At 36.8% G+C, this 12,186-nt stretch overlaps 2 protein-coding genes and 1 pseudogene across 2 annotated transcripts; 2 read left to right on the forward strand and 1 right to left on the reverse strand.

Moving 5' to 3' along the window:
- Positions 1 to 283: 283 nt before the first annotated feature.
- Positions 284 to 5,815, reverse strand: LOC149010257 (Nucleic acid-binding proteins superfamily). The gene is made up of 10 exons (XM_089162024.1): positions 5,430 to 5,815; positions 5,025 to 5,184; positions 3,051 to 3,112; positions 2,367 to 2,526; positions 2,139 to 2,259; positions 1,835 to 1,916; positions 1,614 to 1,717; positions 900 to 978; positions 757 to 807; positions 284 to 598 (listed from the first exon to the last, which is right to left on the reverse strand). Exons 1-10 carry the CDS (start codon positions 5,691 to 5,693, stop codon positions 515 to 517), a joined length of 1,167 nt encoding a protein of 388 aa, XP_089018150.1. The 5' UTR covers positions 5,694 to 5,815; the 3' UTR covers positions 284 to 514.
- A 559-nt stretch (positions 5,816 to 6,374) lies between these two features.
- On the forward strand, positions 6,375 to 7,607 carry LOC149010258 (pentatricopeptide repeat-containing protein At1g43980, mitochondrial-like; annotated as a pseudogene).
- Positions 7,608 to 9,188: 1,581 nt separating this feature from the next.
- Positions 9,189 to 11,862, forward strand: LOC149010259 (pentatricopeptide repeat-containing protein At1g43980, mitochondrial-like). Its single transcript, XM_089163125.1, has one exon. It carries the CDS (start codon positions 9,540 to 9,542, stop codon positions 11,532 to 11,534), a length of 1,995 nt encoding a protein of 664 aa, XP_089019251.1. The 5' UTR covers positions 9,189 to 9,539; the 3' UTR covers positions 11,535 to 11,862.
- Positions 11,863 to 12,186: the final 324 nt, after the last annotated feature.

Genomic DNA, 12,186 nt, shown 5'->3' on the forward strand with positions numbered 1-12,186 from the left:
GCATTGGACAACAACCATGCACTTTGTAGGGTACCTGTATTTGATCCTTGGTCCCCAAGGGAGAAGATTCATATTTCTCTTGAGGCAATCAGAGCTATCAGTATGCATCAAGTCTTGTGACCCATAATTGCAGGTTTACTGAAAATGTAGTCTATAAAACAACTAAGAGGGAAATTTCCAACAACTTAGTTATCTGTAAGATTTAGATGAATCTATACACTAATATCACCCACATTGATGATTCAGCTCAAAAGAAAACCCTTTGCCATCTACCTCGATGAGAAATTCTAACAAGGAACTGTATACAGAAGCAAACAAAGCATTTGCCTTCCTAAAAAAATGTATAACATTAGATTGAAGTAACCTGATGCAGTATACAATTAAGGACATTTGGTTCAATATCTCATTCATTTTATGTACAGTAACCTCTATGTGGAAAAGATATGGTGATAAATGTCTGCCCTTGGAAGTGATCAAAACAGAATGAATGGTTCTTCTGTGAAACTACACACCTTCATGGAACACGTTCAAGTACCTTCTGCAATGCTTTTTTAATGCCTTGCTGATCAAGTGAAGTTGTCAGGTGTATTTCCTGCACCTGAGTAACAGAAAGTTCATACTTTATTCAACACAACGTTAATAAATGACAAATGCTTTGGCAATTTACGTCATTAATGGAAAGGCTTTCAAAAAAGCTCATTCCAATTGGTATTACGGGCACTTATAAAAAAATATAGACGCAGCTGGAAAACTAACCTGTCTGCCAGCTCGAGCAAGAAGAGTGAACTGTTTGTTCACAGCCGGTGCCTGTTAGTGTTTCAAAATGGAAATATTGGAAGTAAGCCATAAAACTAAATTATAAAAACCATCAGTTTAGACAAAAAGCATAAGCAACTAACATTTGAAAGCCAGAGCTGCAAGTCTTGGGAAACCACACGTCTCTCAAACCCTTGCCGACTGATCCTGACATCTGTTATGCTGCACAAATGCATGAGCACAAAGATCAAAATCTAAATGACTGCCACAAGGATTTCCCAGGTCCTTTGAACATTAACAAATAGGAGCATGGGAAATCATTAGGAGCTCGTTAGTTCCCAGGAAATAATTAGAGATCTGACGAGAAGAAAACAAGCACTCAAGTTGTGCAGTACAAATTACAAATCCTTTCCTTTAAATAGGGTTCTCTATTCAAGTTAGGAAAAGGGTTATATGGTTTATGTTTATGCTGTCATCTCTTGTAAATCAGTCATGTTGTTCTCAATAATTAAAGACATCTGCAGAACATGAGCACTTTTGTTTGATTTCTCAGAGATATCAAGGACAGTACCAAGATTAGATCCTTCCCTTTTTCTCCATGTTGCACAAGAACTGAACAATAAAAAAAGGAGAAAGGGAGAAAGACCTCCATATTAAAATGTTATTATACAGTAATCCATGAATTGGCAACTAGAAATATTAGATTGAAACAGAACATTTCCCACTAAAACCATGGTTCATGGTTTCAGCTTTCCACATATTCGTAAATCTGCTCCAAGTAGGATTAATGCACCATGATGACCTATACTTGAAAAGAAAATAACAGTTATCTGGTGCAAGCAACAAAAAAGTCATACCCATCTTCCTGAAGTAGCTCGTTACAGATAATATCAAGTCCAGGTAAAGGCTCAATATTCAAACTGCCAGGAATGCCTGAATTATCAGACCCAGATTGACCATCCTGAGAATTTTACGGTTTTGTCAGCCACTGGAACTTAATTTTTTCTTAAGACAAAGCAAGGTTACGTGCAAAATAGTCAAGATACATATGAGTTCACATACGAAACACAACACCCACCTGAGGAATTACTTTATCCAATGTCTCTAATAGAGGATCATCCTCCAACTGTTTGATTGATAAAGTAATTCTTGACTTTTCTCTGCATCAAAGATGACAGAATGCACAAGCATTTAATTTAGATAGTATTTTCACATATAAAAAGAACAGAGGAAGAGAGAGAGGGCCAAAAAGATATAAAAAAGAAGTTTTAAAACTCAATTTTTTATCCCCGAAGACTGAAAGATAAAATAGGGCAAGAGAAGAAACAAATGAAATCTTTATCACCAGGAAATCTAATACAAGAGACTGCAAAAAAAATTACCTATCTATTTGAATAACTTTGACTTTTATGTCATCACCTATATTTAAGATATCTCTCACATCTTGAACCAAATCCCATGAAACCTCTGACACATGTACAAGTCCAGTGAGATGATAATAACCTGCATAACAATTACAAGATGTTGAGTAACTTTTCTCTTTGAAAGAATACATGTTCTAACAAAACAAAACAAGGGAGGGAAAAATATGTCCAGATGATTATCAATACCATCGGGGAAGAGAATGTGAACGAAGGCACCATAATCTTCAATAGAACCCACCCTTGCCTGAAAAATATCCCCAGCTTTTACTTCTGGAGAAAATTTTGACCACGACGCTTCCTTCTCTGAGAATATCAACTTTCTGTTCTCTTCATCTGCTTGTATTACCTAAAATAAAAAGAAATTAATAAAATTAAGATCAACAACACTGTTTAGGTTACAATAAAATGTTCTCTCAAGGATCCAACCATTTAAAAATTATTCTGGCTAGACGGATACAATGATTAAACAATCAATCTGAAAGGTCTAGCCATTTACCAATGTTGTGGAAGCCCATAGTCCACTCTCTCATTGTTTTTACCTTCGATAAAAGGAACATTCTGGCTTCCCCACTACCAGATCCAATGTCAGCCTGGACAGATCATAGGTGTGGAGGGTGTTTAAATTTTTATTTTATTTTTGTACCCCCTACTCTCCATTTTTTGTCTGCTCAGCCTTCATGGCTAATGAAATATTTCATAAACTTAGTATACAACTTAGAGGAAGATCTGAAAATACACATTCATTGATGTTGGACAAGAAATTAAGGAAAACTATCAAAAGTAGACATTGTTACATCACATGCAAACTGAGCTTGCCTAGTTATGAAAGAATATAAAATGTCCAAATAGTTGAACCAGAAATTTAAGTACCTTAGCAGCAATACGCAAACCAACTAAACCTTTTGCTATGACTTGAATGTTATTTTCTGGTTCTGCAAAACACAGCATCACCAATAAGTTACAATTTGACAATTAACTAGAATATGGAAAATCAAGCAAATTTAAACACCCAACATTAAATATAATTATACACAAGCAATTCCAGTTCTATCAAACCGCTTCCTAGTTCCTATCCACCTTATATTTTACAATAAATTTAAGGTACTTTCTCTTTAGTTTTTCCTATGCCATGGTTCCTTGATGTTTTCTTGTCTACATCAATGTTAAGCAATTGTTTCAAAATTTTAGTTTTCTTAAAATTTTTGTTTTCATTATTGAGCACATATAGTTAAGGTTCCTGTCCTTTTCTTTGTGACTTATCAATGCACTGTCTTCTATGATTTCTTTCTGTTGTCATCAGGCTTATTTTTATCATGCCTCTTTGCTTTTTAATAATCTGTCCCCTTTTTAATTCATATTACTTCTCTATCTCATCTACTTACATGATTTGTCAATTTTTTTTCTCATTGTTATGTCTCTCGATACAGCCATAGACTACATTGCCCAGCTTTCTCCTTTTATGTGTTGACTCTAGCCTTACGCTTTTGTCTTTTGCCTTATTTTCAAAAGTCATTTCAAGTTATGCAAAGAAAAAGGTTCCAAAATACGATGCAAGTGATTTAACGTTATAACACATTAAATAACTTTTGAGAATAGGACAAAAACAAAAAATTGAGTGATGGAGTTCTGGATTTAGGGTTATGGGTATTTTGGAAATTTTCCTAAATCTAAGGGCTCCCCAGGAATTCTGGCAAAGAGATAGGATATTCAAGGGTATGTAGCGTGTTTTATAGCTCTGAAAACCCTGTTGTAATGACCAAATCAGATCTGAATTTTAATATGTTAAGAATTCCAGATATGAAAATTTAGTAGAATCAGAAACTAGGGCTTGGAGGGAGGGGGGGGGGCTAGGGTGGGAAAAGACCTGCACTTGCTGCTTTTATATTTTCAGAACTTATTTTTATTGGTCTGGACTGTAGGGTATGGTCAGAAGTTGAAACACGTTCACTTTCAGAAGTTTATCTGCAGATTCTAAGGAAGAAAATGAAGTGTAAAAAGTTTTAGACTTTAGGGAAATAGGGTTTAACCTTCTTCTGACCTCCAATGACTAGATCCATGCTTTTGACCAATTGGCACTTTCTTCTGCCAATGCAGGGTTGGTAGAGTGGTAGAGATCCATGCTTCTCAGTGGAGAGGTCTTGGGTTCGACCCTTGCAGATAGCGTCTCCCCCCTGAGGATGTAATCAAGGTGGCCTGGATGAACCTTAGCTTCCTAAAAAAAAAAAGTAGACATGGCTACCCGCTACCCCTACTATGGACAGGTGCTAGTAAACAAGTAAAAGGATCTCCCCATCTTGAAAGTCTATGGTTAAATCATCCACTTTGATTCGATGGGCGTTTTAGTGGAATAGAACTCAGCCAGAATAGAGATATTCCGCAAACAAGAGAACAGACCTATTCTTCATCCCACCCTCTAAAAGTTTTAAGTCAGGAAACAAAGAATGTATAACGTTGAACCAAGCAGATTGGTAATTTTAAAGTGAATAGTGATTCTTTAAAATTTTATTGATTTACCAGATGCAAAATGGGGGGCATAAATTAGATTATGGCGAAGTGCAAAGATAGAATGCCCCTTTCTTGTCTATCTCATTAGTTCACAGCTCTTAATGGATTTTTCAGCTCAAGGTGCCTAAAACCTTCTTCTGACCTCCAATGACTAGATATGGAACCAAACAAAAGGAAGCTGTGAATTTGATAATTAGAATATTTGCCTGATAATTGAATCTACTAATTGGGTAATCTTTGCAACATTATTGACATACCATAGCTGTTGGACCTGTATGTAACTTTAGAAAAGGAATCATTTTCCAGAAAGTATAGAACCATAGTTAAGAAATCCAATACCTTTACAAGAATGAGAGGGACTCAACTGTGGATAGGGCAGAAAGCCCAGAAGTGAATAGAACCGCACCAGCAACCCTCCCCCATTAAAGCCTTCAACCCTAGCCTCGTAGATGAATCCACTTTCTTTATAAGCTCTTGCTGCCTTCCAATCAGCAGACCTCTACTTCTTCACATAAACTATTAGTCGACGATAGGTAGTAAGAACAGAATAAAGAACCAAAATAGAAATAGAATTTCCATCACGCAACTCAACCTTAACAACGAGATATGAATATATGAAACTGTGAGAACACAAGTCGAAAATTCTATGTTCTTGATTATTCACATACCCAGACGCGGGTATATACCAAAAAAAAATTGATTAACAACGGAGAACGAAACAAAAGATTGAGAATCGTTACACACCCGATCTTGTCGAATGGCGTCAGCCGACTCATCCGGAGCAGGAGAATCTTGCGTTTGCTCAATGACTTCATTTTTGTGTCCGCTAGGGACGGAAACTCTGAGAGCCCAAGAAGGTCTTTTGGGAAGAGAATTTCTAAAGAAGTTAGGAAACAGAGATGGGTTTACAGAAGAGGGATTTATAAGACTGGAAGATCCATCACTAGCAAAGAGCTGAGGAGGAAAGGATAGGCCTGTAACCGTTCCAACTGCTGCCGCAGTGAGCATTGCAAGAGTTGTCTGTGGAGTTTTGAAAGGATAAAAGAGAAGAAGAACCACTACTCGTTTCGTGCCTTTTGATTGTGTTGTGCTCTTCTGTACTTCTTCTTGATCGAAAGACTAAAACTGACGAGAGCAGATAACGTCTCTATTGGGATTTTGAGTGATCCTTCTTCATCTGATGAAGTGTCACTACTGAGCCCACCCGTGCATTTGCATTTTGACGGCCGGTTCGGATAACTTTTGGACCGCCATTTTATTTTATTTTTCTTGGGGGTAAAAGTAAAAGGAAAGGATGTGCTTTTCTGCTTCTTTCTTTTCTTTTCTTTTCTTTTCTTTTCTTTTCTTTTTTTTTTTTTTTTTTTTTTTCCTTTTATGTTTTTGGATGTTAAATTGTTAATAACAGTTATCTTCTTCTTAGTTGCTCGAATGACATTTAAACCCTAATATCACAACGACACTTATATTTCCTACCGCTAATTCTTTTTTATAAGAAACAAAAATTTATTAAATTAAAGAATTAATACAACCATGAAAATCAGACAAACTTACAGAGCCTAAGAATCCAAGGATTGGTAATAATTAGCTCAACCAGAAGGGCAATATGTTCTAAGGAGTCCACCCAAAATTGGAGGCTCTTGAAAAAAAGAAAAAAAACTTGCTCAGTAATCTCAATAGAACACACATCAAATGAATCGTGGAGAACAAAAACATCCACAGAGAGTAGTTTCCACATTAGCCGCCAACTGGACTTATGCTTAATTTGCTCAATATGGAATTTTTTTTATTTTGGTGTGTGACAAGTGTGGCTTTGGAGAGTAGCATTTGATCAGTTCTAGTTGATGCTTTCAAGTGGGTTTTCACCTGATCATAATACAATATCAACGATGGTGCCCATTTGCTCTAACTTGGGTTTTTTTGCAGAGGGTAAGCAAGTGTTTGCATTGGGTATCAAGATGGGTTTCTCTCTAATTCTATAGTTGTAAGTGCCATTATTGACTTGTTTTCTAAATGCAACATGCTGGATGCTTCAATTCATCTCTTTGAAAAGGTGCATAGATGGGACTAACCAGTTTGCAATTCAATGATTTTTAAGTTATGCAAGACATGGGCTTGCTAAGGAGTGCAGACCTTCAAAGAGGACGTTATGCCAAAGAGAGTTCACTCTCAGCACCATTCTAGACTCAGCTTCATTTCTTTTCCTAGCAAGATTGAGGAACTCAAATTCATGCTTTGGTTCTTGAAATGTGGTTGGATTCTTAACACAATTGTTGCTTGTTCTTTATGGATATGTATATCAAATACGAATCTGTTAACTATAGCAAGAAAATATTTTTTAACATGGGTATCAGAGACTTGGTGTCTTGGAATACCATGTTAATGGATTTTGTTCAAAATAGATGTGGATCTAAAGCTTCTACTCATTCTGCAGAATTACTAATGTGTGGCCTAACACCGTACCAAATTACTCTAGCTAGAATTCTATTAGCGTGCTGCAATGGAGGTTTTTGCAATGAGGGCATAAGAATCTTTCCACCCATGCAGAAAAAATATGGGGTTGAGCACTATGTGTGTGTGGTTGAGATTATGTGTTGGGCAGGTAACCTAACAAAAGCAATGGAGATTTTACAAATAATGCCTCATGAACCTATTACCTCAGTGTGGGGATTCTTCTACATGCTTGTGAGATTCATGGAAAGAGTTGCAGAGAGTATGCTGGAATTAAACTACAGTCCTCTCAAATCTTATTTGGTTATGGCTCAGAGCTATGCAGTGAAGGGCAGATGAGAGAGTGTCTCTCAAGATAGGAAAGCCATGGAAGATAGAAGTGATGGGGAAGCATTAGTAGTTCGAGAAGGCGTTGGAAGCTGCTTCAGGATGGTTACAGTAATGTCTTTGTCTACACCCATTGCTCAAAGTTGATGGGTTACTTGGTGGATCCTAACCCCAATCCTCCTCTTGAGGTTCATAGCATTTTAGAGGACATTTGATCTTTAGGTTGCAGATTCTTTGTCATGGAAAGCCTTCTCCATGGCATGTAGGACAATTTGACAGTGTTCCCACTCTTGGCTCCCGGAGTTACGCAACCAGGATGCCTTGTGTAATCCATGCCCCTTTTCTGAATGAAGTTACCTTTTACCCAAAAAAAAAAAAAGGTATGAGCATAGATTCTACCCAAAAAAATGTATGAGTCTCAATCATAGTACTCCCCGATACTTTCTCACTACACATTTTATGTGGGGCTTACACTTTGAAGTAATTAAATAATTCAAGGGTGTGAGACCTACTGTAGATTTTACATGAGTCCTACACAAAATTTGTAATGAAAAACATCAAGTACTCCCCTGACATGGAGGTGATTTGCACTCCAAATGTATACCCAGGAAAAAAAATGTTCCTCATTACATAAATTCTGCATTCAAGTACACAAGCACCTCATGAACTAATGAATCTCATTCAATGTTTCTCTGTGTGTTCCCATGAGTCTAGATCTTTTATCTTGACAGATAAAGTTATGTGTTTTTTTTTTTTATGTTTTTTCATCATACATTAAAAAAATTCCTATTAGGGGTCCATCTCTGGTTTTTTCTATTAGAATTTAGATGTTGACCCCTTCTATAGATGATCCCAACTATGTTCCACTTGTCACGTATTGGTACAAATATTGAAGTCTAAACGTGCTCTCTTGTGCACCCCCCCCTTTTTTTTTTTTTTTGAGATTTACCTAGCAAATTTGTTGTCTTCTGCATAAGATATTGGATCTTTATCCCTTTCGATGTTAAATACTAGTTCCACCCCTACTTGTCTATGTTTAGTTTCTTATGGAGACAGGTTTATTTTCTCTTTGTCAAAAAATACAAAGAAGATTGGACTTAGTCGAACACACAACTAGTCTTCCAAATATATAGTATGCATAAACCCTTACCAAAAAAAAAAAGTATGCATAAGCTAACTTAGATCAACCTTAATTCTTAAGTAAAAGAAAAAGATAACCTTTGTTGCAACAATATTTTATGATCCCTAAGAAATGGTAATGTATATAAACATGGTAAAAAAAAAAAAATTTTGGTTTTAATCAGTTGGCATAGGACTCTTATCCTAAAGGTTAGTGTTACTTGGTCTAACCCCTAGCCCATCTTGCTTATAAAGTTATCACATCTGGTCAAGGATCCAATAAAGAAATTTAGTCGAGTCCCACGAATTAAAAATAAATAAACCAAATAAATGGGATCAAATCAATATTAAAGTGAAATATTTTTAAATCATTACATAACATGTTGGTTTATTTTTGTAATCCAAAACATTCTAAACCAATTTTTTAAAATTTTATTTGAATTGTAAAATAAATACCGATGAAGACTCAATGAATGATCATGTCTCTTTCTCTCACTGGAGAATAATGAGGGAGAAGATCCTATTTGCCCTTGGTTTTAATTTCATATTACGAGGAGTTTAAGTATTATTCAGCAAACCAAAGGGAGTAACTATCATTTACCAAAAAGAATTGGAGAACTCAAAAGTTCCAACTGGGGCTTCCTCTGTTTAGGGTTGTTAGGTTACGTTTGGTTTCACTCGATTCGGAAGTGGAATTCTGTTTGGCATGAACGGTTCAAGGGTTTGACCGTCCACAAAGCATTTGAACGGTGATATTTGCACTTTAGATTACAAAAAAGGAGGGAAATGAATCCTAACCGTGTGGCAAAGCCTTCACCTGAAACTCACTACAGCTTCCTCTTTGCTCCATTACTCGTGCACGTCTTCGCCTGCAACTCACCCCTAGTTCCCTTGCATTGGGTGTTGCAGAAATAGGGAGCTTCCTTTGCGTAGGGTATTGTAGAAATGGCTAGCAGGTAGATGATTGGTTATTTCAGAACCTTGGAAAACAGAATCCTTTCATCCTTGATTTTTTCAAAGAATGTATGTTCAAACATTTCTCAGAAAGGCTCCCACAACTCAAAAAACCTTACATACTTCTATTCCAACTTCATAGACCAGTGTCTGTCACTGAGATCCTTGGTTCTCGGCAAAGCCATTCATGCCCAGTTGATTAGAATTGGCTTCAGTGGACATACTTTCATAGGTAACCGCTTAGTGGATCTATATTCCAAGTTAGGCAATCTTAGTGATGCCATACAAGTATTTGAGGACATACCCAACAAGAATTCCTTCACGTGGAATATTTTGCTGATGGTCTTTGTTAAATTTCAGAATTTGGATAATGCAGAAAATGTGTTCTATAATATGCCCAACAGAGATGTTGTCAGCTGGAATTCAATGATTTCGGGTTATACTTCACAGGGTCTTGTTGAAAGTGCACTAGGAATTTTCTCTGAAATGCAAAGAGTCGGAGTGGAACCAACTCCATTCACATTCTCAATTTTGATCTCTTGTGTGTCATTTCCTCAGCAAGCTAAGGAAATCCATGGGCACATTATTCGGAATGGCTTGTGTTCTACTAATATAGTGCTTGGTAATTCTTTGATCAAAGTGTATGGGAGGCTTAGTCTAATTGAATACGCTATTGGTGTATTTCTTATGATGGAGGAATTAGATGTTATCTCCTGGAATTCTTTGATTTTGGGGTGTGACAGGTGTGGCTATGGAGAGTTGGCATTTGATCAGTTCTGTTTGATGTTTTCAAGTGGGTTTTTGCCTGATCATTATACAATATCAATGGTGGTGTCCATTTGCTCTAACTTGGGTTTTTTGGTGAAGGGTAAGCAAGTTTTTGCATTGGGTATCAAGATGGGGTTTCTCTCTAATTCTATAGTTGTAAGTGCCGTTATTGACTTGTTTTCTAAATGCAACATGTTGGATGATTCAATTCAGCTCTTTGAAGAGGTGCATAGATGGGACTCAACAGTTTGCAATTCGATGATTTCAGGTTATGCAAGACATGGGCTTGCTGAGGAAGCACTTCAACTGTTTGTGCAGACCTTGAAAGAGGACGTCACGCCAACAGAATTCACTCTCAGCACCATTCTAGACTCTGCTTCATTTATTTTCCTAGCAGAACTGGGAACTCAAATTCATGCTTTGGTTCTTAAAATGGGGTTGGAGTCTGACACAATTGTTGCTTGTTCACTTATGGACATGTATACCAAATCGGGATCTGTTGACTCTGGCATGAAAATATTTTTGAATATGGGCATCAGAGACTTGGTGTCTTGGAATACAATGCTAATGGGTTTTGCTCAAAATGGATGTGGAGCTGAAGCTATAACTCTTTTTGAGGAATTACTGATGTTTGGCCTAACACCGGATCGAATAACCCTAGCTGGAATTCTATTGGCTTGCTGCAATGGAGGTTTTTGTAATGAAGGCATAAGATTTTTTTCATCCATGCAGGAAAAATATGGGGTTATTCCCCAGGTTGAGCATTATGTGTGTGTGGTTGAGATCATGTGTCGGGCAGGTAAACTCATGGAAGCAATGGAGATTATAGAAATGATGTCTCATGAGCCTATTGCCTCAGTGTGGGGATTTCTTCTTCGTGCCTGTGGGATTCATGGAGACATGAAACTCATGGAAAGAGTTGCAGAGAGGATGCTGGAATTAGAATTGCAATCCTCTCTACCTTATTTAGTTCTGGCTCGGATCTACGGAATGAAGGGTAGATGGGAGAGTGTATCTCGAGTGAGGAAAGCCATGAAAGATAGAGGTTTGAAGAAGGCAACGGGGTGTAGTTGGATCGAAATTAGGAACCATGTCTTTGTTTGCAATGGTCAGCAGTTACTGCATTATGAAGGTGAAAACATTCATGCAATATTAGCATTGTTGTTTCAGGATATAAGCAACGAGGTTCATCACCAACATGATGAGGTGGTTTATGATGGAGAGGAAGCATAAAACAGAGAAGCCTCCAAGATGTTCATATTTATCAGTACACATCTTCTATTTACTTTCCAACACAAGCAGCTGGTAAGCCAAATTGAAACCATGTGGATCATTTTGTTGTGGTAGATCCAAGCTTGTCAAGTTACTTTTGGCTCTGAATAGTAAAACTTGAAAAAGAGAAGTGTCTACTCTGCTCTATCTCAAGTAGCACTGCATGTGTTTCTGTTTTTTTTAAATGTTTTATGCTTACTAAAGCATATGGTATTGATGAAATGATTTAATTCAGGATGGTTGGGGAATGGAGAGGGAAAAAAACCAGATGGGTGGGAGATGATACAGATATGATGAATTATATGACTTTTGATGCATATTGTTGTATGTTTTCTTAATACACTCGGCTTTTAATAAGTTGCAAGGTTAAAATCTTGAATATGTCATTAAGACCCAGATATCATGCCATCTTCTTCTTCACTTCCTTTCTTTCCAATAATCTAGTATGAAAGATGGTTTTGAGCAATAAACTTGATATGTTCAGCTTTTTTTTTTTTTTTTTTTGATTGGCTAATTTGTACCTCTGCAGGAAAATGAGTTCTAAAATCAAGTTAGAAATAAATACACTTAATTTTTTTTCTGCTTTGAAAAATGGATTTTTGGGTCTGCGTGA

Source organism: Hakea prostrata, chromosome 7, assembly GCF_041222555.1.
Source record: "Hakea prostrata isolate BN-2017 chromosome 7, UWA_Hpros_2, whole genome shotgun sequence".
In the NCBI taxonomy this organism is placed as follows: domain Eukaryota; kingdom Viridiplantae; phylum Streptophyta; class Magnoliopsida; order Proteales; family Proteaceae; genus Hakea; species Hakea prostrata.

What these genes read in the sequence shown, in the direction of transcription:
- LOC149010259 (XM_089163125.1), top strand. Translation starts at nt 9,540, where the DNA reads ATGATTGGTTATTTCAGAACCTTGGAAAACAGAATCCTTTCATCCTTG.
- LOC149010257 (XM_089162024.1), bottom strand. Translation starts at nt 5,693, where the DNA reads ATGCTCACTGCGGCAGCAGTTGGAACGGTTACAGGCCTATCCTTTCCT. An exon ending in AAAGTTATTCAAATAGATAG is followed by an intron (nt 1,917 to 2,138) that starts GTAATTTTTTTT and finishes TCTTTGATGCAG; the next exon opens with AGAAAAGTCAAGAATTACTT. An exon ending in GAGCTACTTCAGGAAGATGG is followed by an intron (nt 979 to 1,613) that starts GTATGACTTTTT and finishes GCATTTGTGCAG; the next exon opens with CATAACAGATGTCAGGATCA.